The following is a 22,806-nucleotide window of genomic DNA, read 5'->3' as shown; positions in this document are numbered from 1 at the left end:
GTCCGAAGAGGTGCCATTGGGGCCCAGTGTGGGCTGGTGTTTGCTTATAACAGCGCTTTGGGAAAGTTCCACGCAGAGGAACACTTCAAAAGATTTGAAAGCTATGACAAATGGAAGCTGCGGGAATTCAAACAGTTTTTGAAAAACAGGTATAGGTGGTCTTTTTGGAATGAGTAGATGGAAAATAAATGTTATATTAGATCTTTTTGCAATGCCACTTGAACTACTGAGAATTGTTCCAAATGATTTAAAAATTTTGCATCATTTAATTGTTACTTGTTTGATTTTAATGAGCCTCAATGTATATGTACATAGCTGTTGTTCAGCCTCCTGATTTGAAGGCCTATTTAAAAAGGGATATAACAAACTTTCTACTTGAGGTGCAGGTCACTGATAACAGAAGCAATTTATAGGAAGATCGTGTGTTAATGAGCCTTTATGAAATTACTTTCAAAACTGTTGCTTAGGAGTGAGGGGAGGTTAGGGACCATGACTAAAAAGATTTCCTTAATTTTCTTACTGTACGTGTGCTAGAGTTTGGGTATGTGACAGCTTCTGTTGTGTCTCTCTCATCTTCATAGCCATAACATGCAAAAAATATTTTGGTAGCATATCAACAGCTTTGCAGTTTCTTTAAACATTTTCTTCACAAAGTTCGTTCCGTTCTTTTATACATAGAAGCAGTTGTTCCTGTGATGATTTGGGAGATGATGATCCTATTGGCTGGTTTGAAGTGGAAGAAGAATGGGATGAAGTTGATGTCAAAATGCAGCAGTGCAGAATTTCCCAAGTAAGAAACCATGCAAGTCCATTGGCCTGGCCGCAGTTAGCAGAGGCTCGTCTCTGTGCTTTGTTGTAGTGCCAGGTGAAATAACCGTAACTCTTTTTTGTGCAAGGAGAACTCTTCTGGGCAGAGGTAAAAATCGATGGGCTTCTAGTTAAATGGATGATTTGACATTTGTCCTCTGAGTCTTACTCTTTTTCACTGTATGTACACATACATAGCTGTAGTTAAATGGTGCTTGGGGATCAAATCGAGTGCTAAATTAGGTGATAATGTGCACACTACTGGTTTTACCATGAGGAAATATTTCTAAAAAGCATGACATGATTGTTGCTTTATTCTGATATCTAGAAGAATTAACCACTGTGTAGTTACAGCATTTATTCTTTCAGAGTCAGGTTCTTCAACCCTTGTTTTAAGGGACAAACAATTACTAAGCAGTTCCATAAGCTAGCCTGATTTTATTGAGGAATGTGGGACTTTTCTGTTTCAAGAGTGGCAGAATACGGGTTTTGATTTGTAGTGCTCAAGTAGGAAGCTTTGCTTTTCAGACCCTGCTTTTATCTTGTTTCCAGAGTCAGCTGTTGCATAGTTCCCCAGTCCTTTTTTTTTTTTTTTTTTTGGACTGTGGAAATTAGCAGAAGTGGCAGCACAGTTATACGTCAGCTGGGAATTTTCCTAAAATCATGATTGCTTGCTAAGACATTCTGCTGTTGTCTGTGCAACCCTTAGTCCCTGAGACTTACGGGTGTGCAGAGTTACTGAGTACATTTGGATGGCAGAACTTGCTGTTCCCTTCAGCTTTGTGTTCTGTACCTCACTGTGGACAGATTGCATGAAACTATGTTTTAAATATTACATATTGAACCTCTGCTTGCTTTTAAATGGAGCTAATAATTTTTTAACCTGCAAAAAATGCTGTAATTATAGAGCCAAGGAACAGAGTATGTGGAATGACTGGAACTGATAATGAATTAACTAACTTTGCCAATGCCTGTAGAGGTCACAGAACCATCACTGTGACTTTTTTTGGATGTGGGGAGAGTTGAAGCTTCGCCTGAATCTCAGACTCAGAATTTTAAACTTCTGGAGGTGATTGACAGGGAATGAGACTTGTCCCACCAGCCCACCTGCAATCTCCTCGCATATGTGCACTTGGGTCTCTCAAAAGCCAAATTTGTACTAGCTTTTAAAACCAAATCTTGAGCTGTTTTTATGTCCTTCCAGTACTTGATGATAAAGTTCTTGTGCACAAGACAAGACACAGCAGAACGGCTCGGAGTTCAAGGCCTGAATGTTCTCGGGTACCTTCGGCCTATGCGAGATGAGCCCAACAGGAGCACGAGCTGCTCGCAGTGCAGGAAAACCGATGACGATACCGTTTGTGGCACAACTGTTCTCCTGAAGACGCTTCATTTCATCCAGCAGCTGGCACAGGACCTGGTATTTTTACTTCTTAGTTCTTTTTAAGCATGTATTTACCATACTAAAAGTAATAAGGCTATGCTAACAGTAATTGTGAATGGATAAAGAAAAGTCTTGGTACTAGGTACGAGCAACTGTTCAAACTATGCTGTGGAGAAAAAAAAACAGTTCCTGAAAAATAGCATTCTTTGTATGTTTACTGCAGTCGACTAGGAATATGCTCACTTTGGGTTCAGAAGAGAGTTAAGAACCATTTTTCTGTGTCAGGTTACAATGGTGGGTGAAGCAGATGCAACTAGAGGATGCTTTACTGTCTATTAGTGCAGCTATTTCTGAAGCAAACACCTGGAAAAATGCATAGAGAGGTAGCTAGGAAGGTTGCATAGATTAAAACATATCCTCTTTTTATGTGAAATAATTCTGTAAATGTCTAGGGTGAGACATGTACAGTTATGAGATGTGGCTGGTATGTGCTGATGTATGTCAGCATGATGTCCCTGCTTCTGAGGATGCGTGTCAAAATCGTGTTTTGTTCATCCAGTGCATGCATCTGTGCCTTTTCAGTGTCGGTTCTGAACCACGGGCAGTCTTGTTTTGGCTATGTGCTGGTTTTGGCTGGGGTACAGTTCGTTTTCTTCGTAGTGCGGGGCTGTGTTTTGGATCTGTGCTGAGAACAGTGCTGATAACTCGGGGATGTCTCAGTCACTGCTCAGCAGGGCTTGCCCAGAGCCAAGGGCTTTTCTGCTCCTCACCCCACCCCACCAGCGAGGGGGCTGGGGGTGCACCAGGAGCTGGGAGGGGACACAGCCGGGACAGCGGACCCCAGCTGACCCAAGGGGTGTCCCAGACCACACGATGTCATGCTCAGCATGTAAAGCTGGGGGAAGGTTGGCCAGAGGGCTACCACTTGGGGACTGGCTGGGCATTGGTTGGTTGGTAGTGAGCAATTGTTTTACTTTGCATCACTTGTCTGTCTTGGGTTTTATTTCCCTTTCTTTGTTATTTTCCTTTACATTATTATTATTATTATTATTATTATTATTATTATTATTATTATTATTATTATTATTAAACTGTTCTTATCTCAGCCGAGTTTTCTCCCTTTAACCCTTTCAGTTCTCTTCCCCCATCCAGCTGAGCGGCTGCGTGGTGCTTAGTTGCCGGCTGGGGTGAAGCCACAACAGGCTGTTACTTCCTTGCAATCAAATTAGTTGGAGAGGTGGAGGTTGTAAAGTCTTTTGGTGGTGGAGGACAGGGATGGGGGATTAGAAACCTAGAAAGAGGAGAGAGAGTCCTTATTAGTAGCTCTGTCAAGGGGAAGGTTTCAGCATGAGCTGTCACATTTAGACACTGGAATCTCCATGGAAGAACTTAGGCTGGAATTCACGTTAGCTGCACATTTGTAGCAAACTGGGCTGCTTTAAGCCCAGTGCTCAGGGATTTACTCTTTAGAAACGTGTTCTGTATAGAGTTAATTTTCTAATCCTGCATTTTCTTTGCCTTTTTAAGGTTCAACAGAAGGAGAGTGGATTAAAATACAAGTCATTTTTAGATTTCACAGGCCTTGATTTGCAGCTGTTCTGGAATTTTTACAATAAACTTCACCAAAAGTAAGTCACTTCTTTACTGTCTGGTGAGGCACTAATCTGTGTGTGTATGCATAAATAAAGTATGCTTACTTTAGTGGCAGCAGTTTCTTCTTCCTAAACTACATCATTTACATAAATAACATTTTCCTGCTGCTGCCATATGGGTTTTTAATTATAATGTCGTGTAGAAGCTTGAGATGTAGATTACTTTAGCTGGTAACTATGCTTTTTCTGGCTATGTGCTCTCTACTCAGGGGTTTTTATCCACCTGAGATAGTGATTTCCATAGCATTATCTATTTGGTGCGAAAGAGCTTCTTTTCTAATTTTTTGCTTCTATTTGTTTTATGCCTTCTTACAGCCCAAGGGAAGAATGTGTCTTTGCTCAAACACTGCTATTGCAGCTTCTCCAGAGCTGCTTCTCTGTACTTACTGGAGACAATAAAACTGCTAAACCTCAAGAAACTTCTCAGAGCCAAATATTTGGTCACACAGAAGCTGCAGAAGAGCTTTATAGGCATTTGTGTGAAGGTAGTTTATACTGAATATATTAACTGTTTTGTCTGTTCTGGCTTACAAGTGAATTAAAATAGTTGCAATTTGGGAAAATATATTTACTCCTAGAGGCCAAGTCAGCTACTGTTCCTTTGTTTCTTCTTCAGGTCAGTGTGTGCTAATTAGTCTATTGCAGTGAAACTTTCCTTGACCCTGTGAAATGGTTTTGCAGGCTTTCTGACAACATGTGGTCTGCTGCAACAGAAAACTTCTTTCGAATGCCACGTGCTTGAACCAGCAGGGAATGTGATCCTTTAGCTATAAAGTTACTGGGGTTCATTTATTTCTGGTATTTCATATAAATATGAAGGATCTTCAAGGAGCCTGTAAGATTTACAGAAACACAGGGAAGATGCTGGAGCCAGTGAAGAGAATGAGGATTACACATTAGATTTCACTGGAAGTAGGGTGGCACCCTCTTTATTCAGGTGTAATTTTTTTTTAATTACTAACAGTCTCCTAAAAAGCAAGCTGGAGATAAACCAGTTTATACAGAATCTGTCACATCTTGAAAACTTAATTAGCTCTGATAGTTGTCAAGTCTTGATGTTCCTAGAATTAATTTGCTCAATGAATAAATACGTCCTTAGAAAAGTCTTTCTTGCTAGAAGTCAAAAAGTTTCCTTTCATTTTCTGTGTGTATAATGGGATTGCAAGGGCTTGAAGTAGTGTAAAATAGCACATTTAATTCAGTTATGCCTCTAACATATTAGATGGAGTATTAATTTGAACTTGTAATTTTGTTTCCTTTTTGTATGAGCAGTAGTGGATATGGGGGACAGTAACTTCATGCCAATGAAAATGCTGAAAGAGGAAGTTAAGAACACCTTACTCAGTGGAGCAGCAATCTTTTTTCCAGATAGACAGACCAGGCGACACCAGCTCTTCACTATGATGGTAAACCACTGAATGAGAAATTGATTTTTAGTACCTGCTTTCTTTATGCAGAAAAGAGGACAAATCTGAGTTCTTGTTGTCAAATAATGTATCCGTTAAAGTAAAAACTTTCTTTTTTTTTTTTTTCCCTTGCCTCTTTTTACCTTCCCCTTCTCTCTCTGCAGCTTATCCAAAGACAGAGGAGCTAACCCTGCCTTTCTTTCCAAAAATGAGTAGTAGAACGCAGAAATTAGAATTCTTTCTCACAGAGGAGGGAAACAGAACACATCATAAAAATAAATCTTTTTCCTTTTCTAGAAAAACATCACAGAGCAAGAACATAAACAATCTGTACATCTTGCCTTCAGATCCTTGTGTACCCACTTCAGGTAAGGGGACCTGAAATTGAAAATAATTGTCTGATACCCCACATCTGTTAATGAGTTCGTATTTAATCCTTTTTAGAAAGGTTTTTCCTCTGGAAAAGAAGTCTCTAAAATAATCAACTGACTTTGCTTTAGAAAGGAGACTACTACTACCTGGCATGGTTGTTAACTGAATAGCTGTATAAGACATTGTCCAAGGTTGGTTCTGAAATCACAGCATATTGCTCTTAGGCTTCTCCTAGGCCATCTTCCGATTTTTTAAGTGATTGTTTGTCTGTGGTGATGGCTAGTATTGATTTAATCAGTCTGGAGTCATCAGAAGCTGAACTTGGGATTTTCATTGTAATTATAGAGTAGGATCTCTACAGATTTGTCACAAGGGTAACTAAATTTGTGGCTTGGAACTGTGCTACTTGTTGGTCAGTAAGAATAGCTTTCTTTTGCAGTGATCAAGATCCAGGTGGACTCCTATTATTACCAGAAAAAGGAGTTTCTGCAAATTTTGACATAAGTGAAGTGTTATCAGTCATGGATACCCTTCTGCTAGTGGCGGCAAGAGAGGTAACTGTCTTTGCGCTGTTCCTCTGCCTACTTCTTTGCTGTGACTTTTGTATGCGTTCAAACACAAGCTGCGTGCCTGAGGTGTTTGCTAAAGAACTAGCTTTCCTGTCCTTCTGGATGAAACTATTCATGGCTATTCAAGTCTGCAGATTAGGTTTTCCAACCAATTGAGGTATTTTCCTTTGAACATGAACATTGCATAGTAGTAGAGCAAGTAATGTATAAGATGAGGTATTTTTCCATAGCCTTCAAAAGGCTTTCCGGCACCCTATCAACAGCGGGAAACAGAAGTAATCATCCCATATTGAGAGGTTAGAATTGGTTGTGCCGCTAAGGGAGGTGTAAATGGAGGAGCATCATTTACATATGCAGAAAAAATGTGCTGAGAACATTGAGTGACTCATATGTAGCTGTTCCTACTTAAAATTGCCATTTATCAAAACAAAATACATCAGTTGCTTCACGGTGTTACACGCTGCTTGTCGGTTGCGTTTCATCTTTTTTGTGGGGTGAGTGGGATGGTAATGTCCATCACAGTTTGCTTCGTACGTGTTGTGTATCATTCTGCAGCAGAAGAGGATATCCTTTTGTTACATTCTTTATTTTTCAGTGTGAAATGATGATGCTGGATGTTGCACAGCAAGAGAGTGGCACAGTCTTGTCTTCCTTATTCTGGTCTGTCCAAGGTAGCCTTCTTTCATGGTGCTACCTGCAACTTAAGGGTAGCGATAATTCAGCCAAGGATCTTGCAGTAGAAATACTTAAAAACTGTAAGTGCTGGGATTGAATACAGAATTAAGTGTGGTGTAATACAGGACTTTAAAATGTGATTTTGCAAATTGCATTATAATGCGGGTTCACCAGTGGTTGCCTGAGGCATACTTGTAACTGTCATCGCGTTTCTAATCTCTCTACGAAGGAATTCATAGGCATATTGAGCAACTTAGAATTTTAGCCATACCAATAGTTTTATGTTTGGAGAATCTTCAGAAAACGTTTCAGTATGGTTTGGGGTCAAATACTGAACAAAAAACCCAAACAACAAACAGTTACAGGCCTTGATTTGAGTGGTTTGGTTTCTTTAAATGTCCCTTATTTTGATAAGCTCCTATGTGGTGATACGTATTTACCTAGATGTTTGAGACAGCAAGAAGAAAGGAACTTACTTAAGAAGCTGGGCACTTGTAAGGGGCGTTTGCTACAGTGGTTTTTGGGGGGGGTGGGGTTATTGGTTTTGTTTGGTTGGTTTTTTGATGCCCAGTTCTGTATTGAGTAGTTAGTTGGGCCAAGTACTTCATGGAGGTGTAACTTTATGTAAAATTACTTAATATTTATGTTATTTGTGTATCAGTAAGTTTTATAGTGTTCCTGCCTTACATTTTAAAATGGAGGAAGGCTATAGCTAAAAATTACTAGTCTCACTTGTTACTTTAAGCTGCATTTCTTAGTTGTGTAGGGAGGCTCCGGGATATACTGAGATTGTTGAAATGGTCTTGGAGTGTTTGGTTAAATTACTCATCACTTATCTTTCTTGTAGTATTGTTGATAAGCATGACTTGTTTCCACAATAGAAATATCACAGAAAACTTCTCTAAACTGTTTTTGCTCTTGAGTGTCACTGCCTTGGGGCAGCAGATGCCTTTCCTGCTGTCCTTCCTCTTGCGCACATCACCGTGCGCTTAAGTGTTTGATAAAGCAGGTTGTGGTGGCAAATCCTTAAGGTGGCTATTAAGGGTTTTTTTTCTCTTTAGATGTGGGCCAGTTCCTGTCAAATATCAGAACGATTTTGCAGTCACTTTTATCTCAATATAGTGGCAAAACAATAGTAGAAAAAATAAGTAACTCTGTCTTTGCTATGGCAACTCGTCAGCTGGTAAGTGAACATTGGGATTTTGTACTATTCCCGGGTAGCAGGCTGTGGTTACATGTGTTTTCAGGAGACCTGTGTTTTCTCCTAGGTCATCTTCTTGTTGGATTTTTGCACTTTAGATATTCCGTACTGTACTCTGCTACAGGGATTCAGCACTTTGATAGAACCACTGAAGAGCCTTTGTAGTGAGCCTCGTAAGGTAACTGAAGATACAGGTGGTATTTTAAGTACAGTGGAACAAAATTGCAAGAAAGGTAGAAAACTCGGGTGATTCTGTTGGTGAGAGTTTGACAGGAGCTGGAAAGCTTCTAAAAGCATGGGGTGTGTCATGAACTGTTGAGTGAAGAGCTAGAAATATCTCTAGTAGTATGGAAGATGAGCAAAGTGAACAGAAAAGTGCAACTGGAATGAGAGGCCTAGAAGGTGGATAGGAAGGAGGGATTCTGAGTGTGAAGAGGAAAATAAGTTAAAAATAGTATGTGCTTAACATTTTTATCTTCATTGCTTGTGGTGATGCAAGTAAAGTCTGTATGTCTGCAGTGGAGATATTTAAATCTGTGTTAGTCATCCAGACTCTTTTTGTTGTTATTGGAGACTTGTAGGCACTTCTGAGGTGAGCCTATCTCCTTCCCCAGTAGACTAGATGAATTTTGCTTTAGAAGTGCTTCCTTACGAGGATTATCAAGGGTGTCTTTATAACTAGTTTCGGTGTACGTTAATGCTGTAGCCTTTAAAATACCGCTTTGTATGTACATCTGGCAACCTGAAAGTATAGACACAAAAGTCTAGTGTGGTAGTATTTCTTTTTCTTCAAATGCTTTACATTTGTATCTCAAAAATACATTTTCGTTCTACAGATGGAAATGGAAAGCTGGCAGCAAGAGCAGCCTGTAGTATTGCGAACGTGGACAATGGAATCACCTCATAACTATGAAAATAATTGCCATGAGGTCTCAGTCTTCCTATGTCATGGGGCAACTTACTTTGAGGTGGAATTTGATGAAAAATGTGAAACTGAAAGGAGGTAATTGAATCTTGTGCTGTGTTAGGTTCCAATATCTATTTGCAGAGAGGCAATTCATGTTTCAATGGGCAAGGAGTAGCTCTTGCACTCCAAGCATGTCATTTCAATTTCTTCATTGTCCTGCCTAATATGCAATGTGTATCTTGAATGGCTTCTTGTGCTGAAAGCCACTTCTCCTGACAAATGTCCTGACATGCTGTTCATGTGAATTTTGCTTCTCTTGGCCTTGATCTGTTTTGTAATATTGCTGTGACCGTGACAGTTTGTGCTTGCGGTATTTATTTTGCCCTCTTTAGGCAAACTATTGACTTAATTTCTCTTGGTAACGTAGCTACCACTTAGTTAAGGCGTATGCCAGATGTTAAAATTAGCACCCATTCTGAAGGGTTGGAAAAGTTCTGCAGGAAAAGAAGTCTGTGTTTGCTGGGACTACTGCATGAAACATGAAATAAATTCCTTAGCAGTCACATGAAGCAATGCAGGTGGTTCAGGAAGATGTGAAGGGGTGCGCTGAGATGCGGCACTTGTGAAAATCCAAAAGCAAACATTATCCCCTAAAACTTAAAAAGTGAATTTGGAAGTAATGAACTGCAATTTTCACAGGTATGATTACCTGGAGTTTACTGATGCCAGAGGTGCAAAAACTCGTTACGATACAAAGGTTGGCACTGAGAAGTGGCCTAAGGTGAGCACCTTTAAAATTCTGAGCAAAGTGATATTATCCAATCTTAGGAAATGCTTATTATTCTTGCGGGGAAACCTGTTGTTTAAAAGAATGTGTGTTTGTGTGTGTGTGTTTATTCCCTCTCAAAGGTGGGGGGCAGGAGGTGAGGAAAAAAGACTGCAATGATGCAAATAAGGGAATGAATGGGTAGAGAATCCCCCTTTGTTGCTGTTATCAAAGGAGCAGTCAGTCAAAATGAAAAGCAATAACGATGTTTAACTGCCAGTAGCGACGTGGGTAAAACCTACTCACTCGTGGACACTCTGCTCGTGCAGTTTTTTACATCGTGAGGCAAGCGTAGTGCTTCCTGCGGTTACGCTCTTTCTGCAGTGACACCTGCTCTAATAGGGGAGCTTCTCTATTGTTTTATGGCCCTGACTTCTAAAGCTCAGTCATCTGTAAAAGGTCTTGTGAAGCTATTGAGTAGAAATTTTACCTGCTTAGTATTGTGGGTTTCTCATTCAGATGGTGGGGGCAATTAGATCTGTTATGGACAGAACATAGTACTGAAAAACCACAGTTGCTGAAGGAAATTCATTACCCTGAAACGTCTTCCTGTCATGTACACTTGGCAAAATGACTGTTTTGTTGCTCTGTAGAAAGTGACCTTTAAGGCTGGCCCACGGCTGCAGTTTCTCTTTCACTCTGACAGCAGTAATAATGAGTGGGGCTACAAGTTTTCCGTCACTGCTTACGGCCTACCAGATGTCGCCGTTTCTTGGGGCTTGGATTTACAGCTTCTTGTATCCCGGCTGATGGGGCGCTTGGCTTCCCGAAGTATGGCGCTGAAATCTCTACGAGGTGAGTCCATTTAAAGCTCCAGAAGTTGTGAAGCCATGTACAGAGGAGATACAAGGACCTTATGTTTCGAATCCCCTGTGAAAATGAAGTTCCTGTTGTATTTCTCTCGTGACTGAAGATGGAAGACTTGCTGTGTGGTTGTGAACAAAGTTTGGTCCTTGAGCTCCACCCGCTTTTTGTGGTGAGCTGGGCTGCTGCTCTGTGAGACTGTGCTGAGAACGTCACAGGGATCAGTGCGGTTTCTCCAATATTCAGAAGCCAATGTTAGGAAGACATGGGCACCTGGAAATAATCATACAAAGCTGAATTACATTTATGAAGTCATAGCGGAGTTTGCCCAATCTTCTGTTCTTCCAGTTTTTGTTTTTTTTTCTTTTAAAATTATTCCCTGGTGCTGTGATCCACCCCATATTGGTGGTGTGAATATGGAGCCAACAAACTGAAAAAAAAATACAACACAAATGATTTTGAAAGTTTCACATGAGCATTTGGTATTGACTGAAATTTGAATTCACAAATTAAATTTGGCTAATTGCAGAAGTTAAGTACACTTAGGATTTGGGCCACTGAAGATAAGTAAAACATGAGATTGGGTGCTGTAAGGGCGGAAGGAAAAAAAAAAAGTTGTTTATTCTTTCATTTCAAAACCAGAACACTTCTACCTAGCTTCCTAAATCTGAATTCATTCACCACTTTGGAGAAATTAAGCAGGGTTAAAAAGTTCTTGCTGCAATCAGGAGGTCAGTACTTACCTTGGAAAATTAGGCAGGTCCTTACCTGTGAATTTAGGGAACTAATTGAAGTGTTATGACTGCAGAATATTTTCTTCCTCTCTTAATATGAGCTTGCTTACATACAGCAAATTATTATGTCTTTAGTAGGAGAAAAAGCTTTTAAACTCTCTAGCAAATTGGGTAATTTCTGTGTTATAAGTACAGTGAAAATGTTTAATTTTAAGTCCTTCCATAAAGTGACATATTGTCGCTATAAGGTGAGATATTCATACTATCGTTAAAGAAAGGGTACATCAGATTTCTGCAGCACATTGGAGAAAAGTTAGAGGGCGTTGTTAAATTACTTGCTGGGTCTGTTTGCATTACCTTTTTCTTTTTTCCCTACTGGATGTTTAACATTTATTATTTTCATTAATCTGTAAAAATGAACAAAAATACTTAATAACCGAAGTGTCTGTTGTGACTTTCTTGCAGAACTAGGTAATGAAGCAGACTTGCCTCCTTTGAAAGTAACAGCAGTTCTTAATTCTCCTCTGTGGAAACCTGTCTTCAGGCATCAGATGTGTCCTGAGGTGCTCCCAGGAGCCAGTCAAAGCAGTAGGCTGCATCAGGATAAAAAAGAGGTACCTGCACCACTGCTTCTGTTTCGGTGGCACAGAGTCCCTGTGCATCCCACCGTTTCATTCACACTTCGTTAGCTGACACGGCCTTAAGCACGTGCTGTCCTGCTGCAGTTGTCACCGCTTGCGCTGTTTAGCTCAAATATCAAGGAGGAAAGAAGCTGTTGGTCTGTGCCCTTGACTAGTTTCCATTTAATTCACCCCCCCTGCCTTGGGCAGGGCCATCTTTCTTCAGACCAGGTTGCTCAGCTGCCGTAGGTATTCTGCAAGTTGACTTAATTGTGGAAATGAAATGCAACAATTTTTCAGATAACATGAAAATAAATGTTTTTCTAACATTCTTTCCAGGCTAGGAGCTCTCACCAAGATGACTGCCGTAACTTTCTTATCGACTTTGCAAAATCAGATCCTGCCCAGGACTTCAGTGGGCAAAAATCTGAACTTTTCAAAGGACTTACACAGGCATGTAAAAAACAGACCCCAAAGACAGATATAGTTGCTGGTTCTACTGTTGATCAAGCTGTGAACTCAACATTTGCTGCTTTGGTGTATCTCACTCCAGATTTATATGAGAAGCTTCAAAAATATGGTAACTCTTAATATTAGACTATCTTAATAATGAAGACTTAAAGTTTGTAAAAGGCTATCTTATAGTTCAGTTGATAAACTTTGACAAATCAGTTTAGTGGGACAATTTAAAAAATTCTGTATAAAAAGTCGTCATTTGGGTAGACTAGGTAAGCCTTATCTCCAGTGTTTATTTTTTATGAATATATGCTTTTGTCTTCAGAGCTCTGTCCAAATATTAATAACCATCCTAAGCTACTGACTACACCTTATAAGGACATGCCCCAAGAGAGCAGTTATGTCCTCTGGGGTTTTAATTCAGAACAATGTGGCTCCCAGTGGTTAGTTGTTCTTATATAGTTTTTCACTCTCATGGTATCTTTTCTAAAAAGCCAGCACCAACTTATATATGTTTTTAAATGTTGGGGGTGGAGGAGGTGTGAATTACCTCCCAAAATGTTATACTGTGGAAACTAACCTTGGCATCCTCAAAGTACATACATACATACATACATACGTATGTATGTATGTATATATATAACATTGTTGTTTTGTTTTTTTTTTTTAAATAAAACGTGAGGTTTTGCTTTTAACTTGTATAATCTCCGTTGTATTACAATGTATATATTTTCAGTAGGTAAAATGAGCAACTTTTTACCTTACACCACCCTTCCATTAAGCTTATTGATGTGTTTGAAGTTTTGGATAATAAAGTGTTACCTGATTTTGAAGGGTTTAATTTTAAGCTTTCACTTCTTGTCACAATTTTGAAGCTAAGCATCCTACACTGAGCTATAAAGTTATGGGTAAAAATGATTGACACACAGACTGACTTGATGACTCAAGTGATTATTGCCTTTAGCCATTTTGTCTGTGTCTGACGATCTAATTTTCAGAGTAAGGTTCAAAACTGTGGTAGCTCAGGACAGTGTTAGTGAGTGGATAAGATATCCATCCTGCTGTTACGGTAATAGCTTCATCTGTCAGTCTTGCTGGGGCAGACTCATTTCAGGACCCATGTTCACCTATGCCGTGTGAAGTACGTACAAGTCATGCTGAAAAGAAGGAAAAAAAAAATAATTTAAACCAGGGGGATGGGGGAGGGAAGACCCTGAATAGGAATGCCTTTTTCTCTGTTTCTCCATAGTCATTGTCAGGCCAGTTTTGATGGAAACTGTTTTGTCAGGTCTTTAATTTTTGTGCATTGATCTTGAGAGTCTATGCCGGAAATTCATACCATAAAAATTGGTAACTAAATACATCTATAGAGCTCTAAGTTAATACTAAGCATTTCTTGATTATTCTGGTACCAGTTTGGATTAGTGATATTTGCATGTATAGGGAGAGGCTTTTATTTTTCTTGACTACAGGCATCAATTTTGGGAAAAGAGGAGAAAGATATTAATAATTTAACTTTGCAAATAACTCTGTCAAGGTGCAGTTCGTGTATTGAAGGCGTATGAAAGTTGGCAGGTTTTATTCCCTGTTTTTTTACAGGCATGATTGCAGGTATTGACTAGGAGATAAAGGGAAGGCTCTAGCATAATTTTAGTTAAGTAGTCAAGTTGTGTGAAAATGGAGCTGTAAATAAACAGGATTCTTCTTTCTCTTTGTTTCCAGTCAACAGTGGAGGCAAGGTGCCTTTGAGTGATGAGTTTGCACAAGTATATTCCCTGGCTGATTCAATTAGAATATGGATGGTAAGATCACTCAGGAGGATATCTATTAATGTCATTTACCTTAATATTTTACAATGCAATGTCAAGGAGTAGGGTGGAACCGTGCTTTCCTTCAGTGATTCTAGGTCAACTGTTTTCACTTAGAGAGAACATATATTCACTTCTAAACTTTGAACTTAAACATTTAAATGTAATCTTACACTCCCCTACTTCCCTCAGCCCCAAATGTGGCATTTAGGGCATGTGAGTATTTAGGACTGAATTTGACAGAAAATCAGTTAAATTTGTGTTATTTTTCATCAAGAATGTGTGTGTGTTAATTTCGAAGATTCTTACATAGCAGTTGGAGTTCTTTTGAGGTATAGCATAGAAAGAAACCTGTCTTAAACATTCTTACAGTAATGCAGTGCTCACAGCAAAGGAAATAATTGCTTCTTTGACAAGCAAGTAACTGGCTTCAGTTCAGAGTATGGTTTTTTTGCACGTAAATTTCTTTGAAACACAAGCCTTATGTCAAGAGCTCACACCCTGGTGAGAAGTGTCTCTGTCATCACCTGCATAATTCATTTAGATTTCAGTAGTCCACAGGAGATCTAAATGTTAACAACTATGTGGCCTTCGAGAACAGCTAATTCCGTCTGTGGCCCACTTTTCTGCCACTCTTGTGAGCCCTTCAGGTGGGGGCCGGCCATATTAACTGTTGTAGTGTCTTGTGACTCCTCCCGCCTCTTTCCTGCCTGCAAGAATTCCTGGCAGCTCGATACACCAGAGATGCCCTGAGTGCAGATGCATGTTAAGATGAGTAATTGCATTGTACCTGTTGCGTGACAGGTGATGTTTGCATCTGACCGTACTCATTAGTTAGATGCCGTGATGCTTTTGGAGAATCTTATCTCGTGGGTACCTTTTCCTGAGTGGTGGGGGTAGAGGGGAAGGCTTCTTTTTCTTGGAGGGCTGATACACTTCCAGTCACAAGACAGGGAAGGGTCTCAGCCTACAAACCATGAGCATCTTGGTATGAGGCTGTGTTACTGGCTCTGGTAGTTCAGGTACTGCTCTGTTGGACTACTGGGGGTTTTGTTCTGCAGTAGGGAGTAGTAAATACTGTCATCTCTTCCTGAGGTAGAATTCCTTTAATGCGATGCAGTCTTCATACTATCTTGCTGTATAGATATACAGGGGGGGTCATATTTTAACTATTTTAACATCCTGTCTACAGTTGGAAATGAAGCAGAAGTCCCTGATGGGTAGGGGAAACGACACTGAGGAGAAGCAGAACACAGAAGCAAGTGAGGTGAACCCAGAAACTCTTGGTAAGTGTTGCCTTTCTGAATATATAAGTATTCCAGGTAGTTTAGTAAAGCTTTGCCATGTAAATCAGTTGTTATTGTTGCTGTAAAATTTAGCAACTGGGGTCACTTTTTAATACCTTAAGAGAGAAACTGGTATACACTACATGAATTATCTGGGACTGTGTTCTGCTACTCTTTGCAGAAAATAGTACATGAGAAAATTCTACAGGGAGTGACCTCTCGCTTGGGTCACCTGGTTCTGAACTTACATTTGTCTATTCTTGTAGGTACTTGTTAGCACAATTGACTGGTGTTAGAATAGCAGCTGAGTGTTATTAGAATAAAGTGTTTTCTCATTGAATACTGTGTGTGTCGTCTGGTTTGGTGTGACTATTCAAATTTAGCATTTGGAAGTCTAGAATTAAGTAACTGATAGGGTCATGATCAATATGGTAAGAAAGATGGTGTTTTTTAGCTGTCTTGGCTCAGAAGAAACAAGATAAATCCCTTTCTTCCTTAGCAGGAGATAGCAAGTTTGCTGTTCTATTGTCATGATTTTAACTCTTCCAATTTTTGTGCTGCAGCAAAACTTTGTATGCAGAAGAGCCTTTTGTTACTGAATTTTTTGCCCATAAGAGCAAAGACGAAAGATTCTGCTTCAGACAGTTTGGAAACTCAAGATATTGATGATATCCAACAGTATATCAGTGATAAATGCCAAAGAAAAGCTTCTGTTGTGGACACGGACTTCCAGGCAGCACACTCATTGTCTCCCAGTGGAGGAACTCATCCTGTTTCAAAAGAGGGAGGGCAAATGACACAATCTGATACAAAGATTAAAAAAGTTCTAGACCCCCTCCAAACAGAAGAAGCATCTACATTTCATAGTAAGCCTGCTGAGAATACAGTTTCACAGCAAGAAGATGTATCATCACCTCCTTCCACTCCTACACGGAAATCTCAGTTCAGCCGTGGAAGACTAAGGCTGCTGTCTTTCCGATCGATGGAAGAGCCAAAAGCTGTGCCTACTGTGAAGGAGAAATATCCTATATTGAAAAACATACTAGATTTTATTAAGGATCAATCGCTTTCACACGAAAGGTAAGCAAATTGAAAATGTCGCCAGTTATAAAATAAAGAAACTTGTCTTCAGACCTCTTCCAGTGGGGTAAAACATCTGTGCACGATAGCATTGACAACCGTTTTGTACATAAATAGTTGTCAAATTTATGTGTAGAACCTCAGTTATTCACAACCATGTAGGGGCTCGTAGAGAGGATGATTTCCTTTGATTCACTTCTATCATGCAGAGCTTCAGAATGTGAAAAACAGTTACTTGGCTGTTTCTTGTCTTGCTTCCTTTGAGCTGTTTGCAGTGGCCTTTTGCTTCTTACCTGCAAACAGCGAAGACGTGGTGTAGCAGTACTAGAAATCCTTGGTGCCAAATACAGAGTAGTTGCATCTCTTATTAAATTACCTGGTACTCTGAAAAAGTAAATCAAAAGAGAGATTGCCAGTTCTCAGCTTGTCTATTTTAGGCTTTAAAACTTGGACTGGTGGAGGAAGTGCTGGATTCTGGTTGAAGCTCTGTCACTCTCCTCAACTGCAATATGCCTCTGCTGAAATGCAATTGAAAATTTAGATACCAAACTCTTGTTTAACTAGTCAAGTAATTCTTAAACTGTGATTTATTTGGGTTATTTAAGCACAATGTTTTGAAGCCCTCATAGCTTGTTTTGTTTGTTTTTTGTTTTTTGTTTTTTTTTTTTTTTGCTTAGTGTTTTAAAGGTTCTTGCTTTGAGAAAATCCCAAGGTCAGAGTATTTTGGAAGTGCTCAAGACAATCCGCTGGTGCCTAGACTCACTTGGGCAGCCACACTGTTTTCATCCACCGTGTGTGCTTTTTCTTTTAGAACTTCTAGCCTGTCAGAAAGATTTTACAAAGTAAGTAATTATTTAGACAAGTCTCAGCCATGTGATTTAGTATGTCTTAGGCTTTGTGTTCTCCCAGTCATGTATATTGAAAACAGTAGAAAGTTATTGGGTTTTAATCTGTGTGGATAATGAAAATATGACCTGAGGATTAGCTTTTACTATGCGTATCTTTCGTGCTTCATTTAACATAATTAATAATTATTTTCAAGTGGGACTTAGTTGTACAGCTATTCATGCCAGTGGGTTGAATCAGAGCGTGGATACTTAGAAACATCTTCACAGTTCCAACCAGTTCACAGCAAACTCAAAAAAATTGTAGAGTTTCAGTTTAGTTTAAGTTCCTGTCTAATTCTAGCTTGATTTCTTTCTCATCCAGTAAAGCTGTAGTGATTGAACCCATTTAACTTGTAGCATTGCATCTCTATAATTTTTTGTGGCCTTTGTAAATCAAGATAATACCTATCTGGCAGAAGAACTAACTTGCATGTTACATCTTGATAGGCAAGCATTTGCTTGTTCATGAATTTTCATAACTTTGGATGTGATACCTGTACAAGGCAAACTTTATTGTGGGGTGATACGTTCCACTCGTGTGCCAGCGGCTGAAGTGGTGGAAACGTGCAAGCTGAGGTCTGCGGTGCTGTTAGCTCTGTGCCAGTCATAGGGCAGGCAGATACACCCACACAAAAAAGAGGCAAAAAGCTCAGACCAATTATATGCATGTGCAATTGTTGTTCTAAGTAAGGGAAGATATTTTGGAAGTTTTTTCAAATTCTATGTGCAACTAGAAAGCACTACAACTAGAAAGTACTGTCTCAAAGCAGGAGCTAGTATTGTGCTATTCTGGTTCATGAATTTAGGTCTGACTTGTATCGTGTGTCTGAACAGTGCTGTCTGAACTCTGTTGGCTGGTTTCTCCCTTGTCAAGAGCTCTTTATGGTCATCTTGCAGTGCACTGGCTTCTTTTAAGATCTTGCTTAGGGTTTTGTAAAGCGCTGTTGTAATTTAGAGGAATGTTCTTACCTTAGTGCCACGAGAATATTCGCTTTGCCTGTTTTGTTTCTTAACTTCTGGTTCTTGGTACAGGATTCTTTTATTTTTTTTTTGAAAGTGGCAGACTGCATTTTAAACAAAACAAACATCCTTCCCACTTGTGGGGAGTGTTTAAAAGATTGTCTGTGTGTAAAATTGGCACAAACCTTGCTACCTAAAATGTCGCAGGGAATTCTAGGCTGCTAAACTGAATCTTTAATTTCTAGCTACTTTGGAAACTTGGAAGGCTGTGGTGCTGAGCTACACAAAGAGATTCGAGAGTCCTACTATCAGCTTGTTTTGTTCCTGGTAAATTCTGTGAAGGGATTTAGTACTATTAATGACAGGTACAGTACATTGCTTTCGTTACTTATGTGAGATTATTTTTTTCTGTTCTTCCTCCCCTCTTCCCATATAATTTGTTATTTATTGTTTAATTCTTTAATTAAGTTTGACTATACTTTGCATTATTTACAGAACTAAATAAGAAGCCTTGATCTTGTGATCAAAAATGCCAGGTTACCTTTTTATTAATACTATGCAGGAAAGCACAATAAAGTTATCAATGTTAAAACCTTGACTTACTGCGTTTTGTAGTTCTAATTCCGCAGTGTGTTTCTGAAGCGTAGCAGTAAAATGCTAGAAATAGCAAATTCATTGTGGAACGCTTGGCAAGAGTAATGCCACTATAGATACCACAATTCTACAACCATGATTTAATGTTAAAGCTCGTGTTTTAGTAACATTCTTGTTAGAATTGTTGGGATTTATAGCCAGGTCTCCTAAAGAAATGAGGATTTTGTGACTGTAATGTCTGTTTCCCTGCTAATAACTTCCAAGGCCTTTGTCCCAGTTTCAACTGAACGTGGCAAAGGTTTCAAAGAGAACAAGTTCCTGCAAATATCAAGAAAATGTACTGCAGAGAAGAGACAGACCCTCTTGCTCATACTCAGGCTACAGCTGGATCCATAGAGGACAGCCTCTTTATTTCCAGTTGTATTGGCTATGCTTCTTGCTAAATTTTGTAAGTTTATGCATTAGTAAACCTGAGGTTTTCCCACATAGCTAATTGAATGCAGAGTAAAGCCTGGAAATCAGCATACAGTGATTGTCCACCCTTGCTCCCCAAATATGCTATTTCAACTTTAGGGTAGAGCTGTCATGTTTTCTTGTCTTGTTTTTATTTAGATCGTTGCTTCCTGCCTTATCATGTGTGCAGACAACTCTCCTTCACCTTTTGGATATGAGTTGGGAACCGAGCGATCTTTCCTTCTTCGTCGAGATTCAGTTACCACATCTTCTGATGACTACGTCACAAGAAAACATAAGTACTCACGACAGTGTCATTTGGTGAGTCAGGAAGAATGCACCTTTCACATGGTACTAACTATTGACAGCATTTTTACCAAGAAGGGCTCCTGAATGTTGTGCTGGAACAAGCAGTGAAAGTACTCTTAACAAGTATGGCATAATTTTGGCCAGTATCCAAGGGCTTCACTGAAGTATTCGAAATTTTTTGCAGCATTACTAGTGCAAAAACTATTAAAACTTCAACCCGTTTACTGCTGGAGCCCTGTTTACTGCTGGAACACTTTACTCGTTTAGCAGTGTAGCAGAAGGTAGATAATGCTGTTTCTTGTCTTGAAAAATAGCAAATGTTTTCAACATCTGCATGTTGCAGTTTTATTGTAGTTGTACTTCTTACACATGAGCAAACATGAAGGCAAAAAAGCTCTTAATATGTCTCACCTGATCTGCTAACATTACCAAAAGCAGTTTTGGACGTGTAGATTTTTCTGATTTTGCGTTATGGTCCCCATATGTATTTAAGAACTCGTCACAGAGGCAAGAAGCAGGTGTCTATGTGGTCATTTATTAACCAAGTGAACTGGAGTTCCCACAATTCTATTTTTATTAAAGTTATAGCACTTTCTTTCTTAAAAAAAAAAAAGTGTCCCAAATTATGTTAGAGGGAAGCCTGATGGCATTCAAACTTAATTTTGAGTTCACTTTTCTTTTAGTCAGTGGAGTGAAGAAGATGAAATTGCGGACTACAAGCAAAACTGCGAGTGGATGGATGAGTGTCAGGATGTAATGTTTGAGACCTGGTATGAAAAGATAGCTCAAGCTGACCCAGAGAAGCAGAGAAAGGTGACTTCATGATTTGCTTGTTTATCTGCAGGAGGGGTAAATAGGAGACTTTTAAAGGCCTAAAGGAGAGAAAGGAATCTGGCTTAAACTGATTTTTCATGAGCTGGATCTCTGACTCCCTGTAGGCCTTAAAAGTTTAAAATGATGAAAAGATCCCCCTCCCTGTTTTTGCAGGGGAAGCGTTCTGCTTTCTGTCTACAAAGAGCTTTCTCAAAGTCAGAAGGCAGCACTCAAGTAAATTGTGTCTGTTATTTCTCTAGATGCACATGTTTGTTGCTCGTTACTGTGACCTGTTAAATGTGGACATATCCTGCGATGGCTGTGATGAAATTGCACCGTGGCATCGCTACCGCTGTCTGCAATGCAATGACATGGATCTCTGTAAAACTTGTTTTCTTGGTAAGAATCATTTAAAAAACCCTCAAAACCCTATGCTTGAAGGCAAAATATTTTCTTCTAAATTATACATAAAATTAAGTGAGAATTTTCTGATGGATGTTTTAGAAATGAACTTGAAATTAAGAAAGACCTTTTATCAGAAAGCATTTACAGGGAAATCTTAAATCTTAAAATATTTCTTTACAGGTGGAGTTAAACCCGAAGGGCATGAGGATGACCATGAAATGGTTAACATGGAGTATGCCTGTGATCACTGTCAAGGGGTTATCATAGGTCGAAGAATGAACTGCAACGTTTGTGATGACTTTGACCTTTGCTACGGATGCTATTCTGCAAAGAAATACTCTGACAGGTATTAAATACGTGAATTTGTTCCCTCACTTCACAGAAAAGCAATAATTAGCAACTAAGTACAATCAGCCATTCTCGTGTTGCTTCCTACAAGGTTGTGTCTGACAACAGAACATCTAATTGGTGTCCTTTGGGGAAACATAGCAAATGCAGGACCGATCCAGCAAAACTGTCTGCAGTTTGGAAACCTGCCCCAAACTCTGAAGTAACTCAGCAGCAATTGTTTCCTAGCCATGGCTGCGAAACCTGCAGAAGGAGAGTTAGCAACCCTGAATGACAGGGCAGAAGAAATCGACAGTACTGTGGTTAGACAGCACAGATTTCGGTGCTTGTCACCAAAGATCTTAAAAAAAAATATTTCATTTCTAGAGCAGAAGCTCTCATGACAGTTCAGGTTCTTTTAAACGAGCGCTGCAGAAGGCCAGGAGGCTCTGACAGTTTAGAGCACTTGACGGTCTACAGTTTGAAACGCTGGAACGTGTTGGGTTTTGTATGGCTTCCTGTAAAGGCGTCGTGTGTTATTAACTACATTGCTTAGCAAGACAGTGGCTGCATTTCAAAATGATGTACTTTCTTCTTCCAGTCACTTGCCCACTCACAGCATCACTGTGTATCCGATGGTGACTATTCGAATCAGTGACCGACAGAGGCTCATCCAGCCATATGTCCACAATTATTCCTGGCTGTTGTTTGCGGCTTTGACTCTCTACAGTGCAGATCTGGCAAATGGGGAGGAAGTAGAAGGAGAGAAACTAGATTCACAGGTCCTCGGTCATGCCAGAGTTCTGCAGCATCAGTGCATACAGCTCATTGGAGACTGCTTGATGAAAGCACAGCACGGAAAAGGTGAGTCAGCTCCTCCTTCACTGAAACAATGGCTTCTAGCAAGTGTCAGAAAAGTCTGTGGTTACTCACTTTGAAGTTTCCAAAGGAAAGGGGAAGCTACTGTGTACTTCACTGAGAATAACTGTTTATGGAGAAAGCAAATGTAGAACAAGTGTCCTTCAGGGTCACTGGAACATGGAAAATAGGGTGCTTGAGAAAATTAATTTTATGCTTACGTAAATATTGAAGACAACTTGGCAACTCTTTGGGGGTTTTTTTCTGCCTTAGATGTTGTAAAGGGATCAGTCAATACAGCTTCACGTTCTGTTACTGACGTGTTGCTAACAACTGAAGGACGTGAAGGAAAGCAAATAACTCGGTGGAAAATGTGTTTTGTTCTGCAGTTCTTGGCAAGACTTTTTTAACCTTGTTTGTGGTGTGAGATAAGTTTCTGGGGATGATGTCTGTTTGGTCTGGGAACGAGGGTTTCTGTGAACCAAGACCTACTACAGAAAATAGGATGATACCACAGAGACCTATGTTGAATGTATCAAAAATTCTAAACTCGAGTTCAAATAAGTTTACTGGTAGTTTTTTGAGCAGCTCTAATACAGCTGAAATACCACCA

General features: G+C 39.6%; 1 protein-coding gene across 1 annotated transcript in view; it reads left to right on the top strand.

The window, feature by feature from the left end:
* The window catches only part of ZZEF1 (zinc finger ZZ-type and EF-hand domain containing 1), a 60,512-nt gene that overhangs the window by 16,733 nt on the left and 20,973 nt on the right, over positions 1–22,806 (top strand). Inside the window, exons 11-36 of the mRNA XM_086475451.1 lie at positions 1–149; positions 679–790; positions 2,012–2,227; positions 3,719–3,819; positions 4,159–4,328; positions 5,116–5,249; positions 5,547–5,617; positions 6,061–6,175; positions 6,786–6,945; positions 7,927–8,048; positions 8,134–8,244; positions 8,903–9,069; positions 9,673–9,754; positions 10,393–10,594; positions 11,803–11,951; positions 12,297–12,537; positions 14,136–14,215; positions 15,414–15,507; positions 16,071–16,587; positions 17,265–17,429; positions 18,680–18,799; positions 19,641–19,802; positions 20,474–20,603; positions 20,864–21,002; positions 21,189–21,354; positions 21,937–22,199. Coding sequence (XP_086331577.1) covers positions 1–149; positions 679–790; positions 2,012–2,227; positions 3,719–3,819; positions 4,159–4,328; positions 5,116–5,249; positions 5,547–5,617; positions 6,061–6,175; positions 6,786–6,945; positions 7,927–8,048; positions 8,134–8,244; positions 8,903–9,069; positions 9,673–9,754; positions 10,393–10,594; positions 11,803–11,951; positions 12,297–12,537; positions 14,136–14,215; positions 15,414–15,507; positions 16,071–16,587; positions 17,265–17,429; positions 18,680–18,799; positions 19,641–19,802; positions 20,474–20,603; positions 20,864–21,002; positions 21,189–21,354; positions 21,937–22,199 — 4,138 coding nt within the window. The remainder of the gene's footprint in view (positions 150–678; positions 791–2,011; positions 2,228–3,718; positions 3,820–4,158; positions 4,329–5,115; positions 5,250–5,546; positions 5,618–6,060; positions 6,176–6,785; positions 6,946–7,926; positions 8,049–8,133; positions 8,245–8,902; positions 9,070–9,672; positions 9,755–10,392; positions 10,595–11,802; positions 11,952–12,296; positions 12,538–14,135; positions 14,216–15,413; positions 15,508–16,070; positions 16,588–17,264; positions 17,430–18,679; positions 18,800–19,640; positions 19,803–20,473; positions 20,604–20,863; positions 21,003–21,188; positions 21,355–21,936; positions 22,200–22,806) is intronic.

This window comes from Leptosomus discolor, chromosome 18, assembly GCF_034619465.1.
Source record: "Leptosomus discolor isolate bLepDis1 chromosome 18, bLepDis1.hap2, whole genome shotgun sequence".
NCBI classification, from domain to species: domain Eukaryota; kingdom Metazoa; phylum Chordata; class Aves; order Leptosomiformes; family Leptosomidae; genus Leptosomus; species Leptosomus discolor.
The sequence above is the reverse complement of the archived record's forward strand: the minus strand, read 5'-3'. Positions and strand labels throughout refer to the sequence as shown.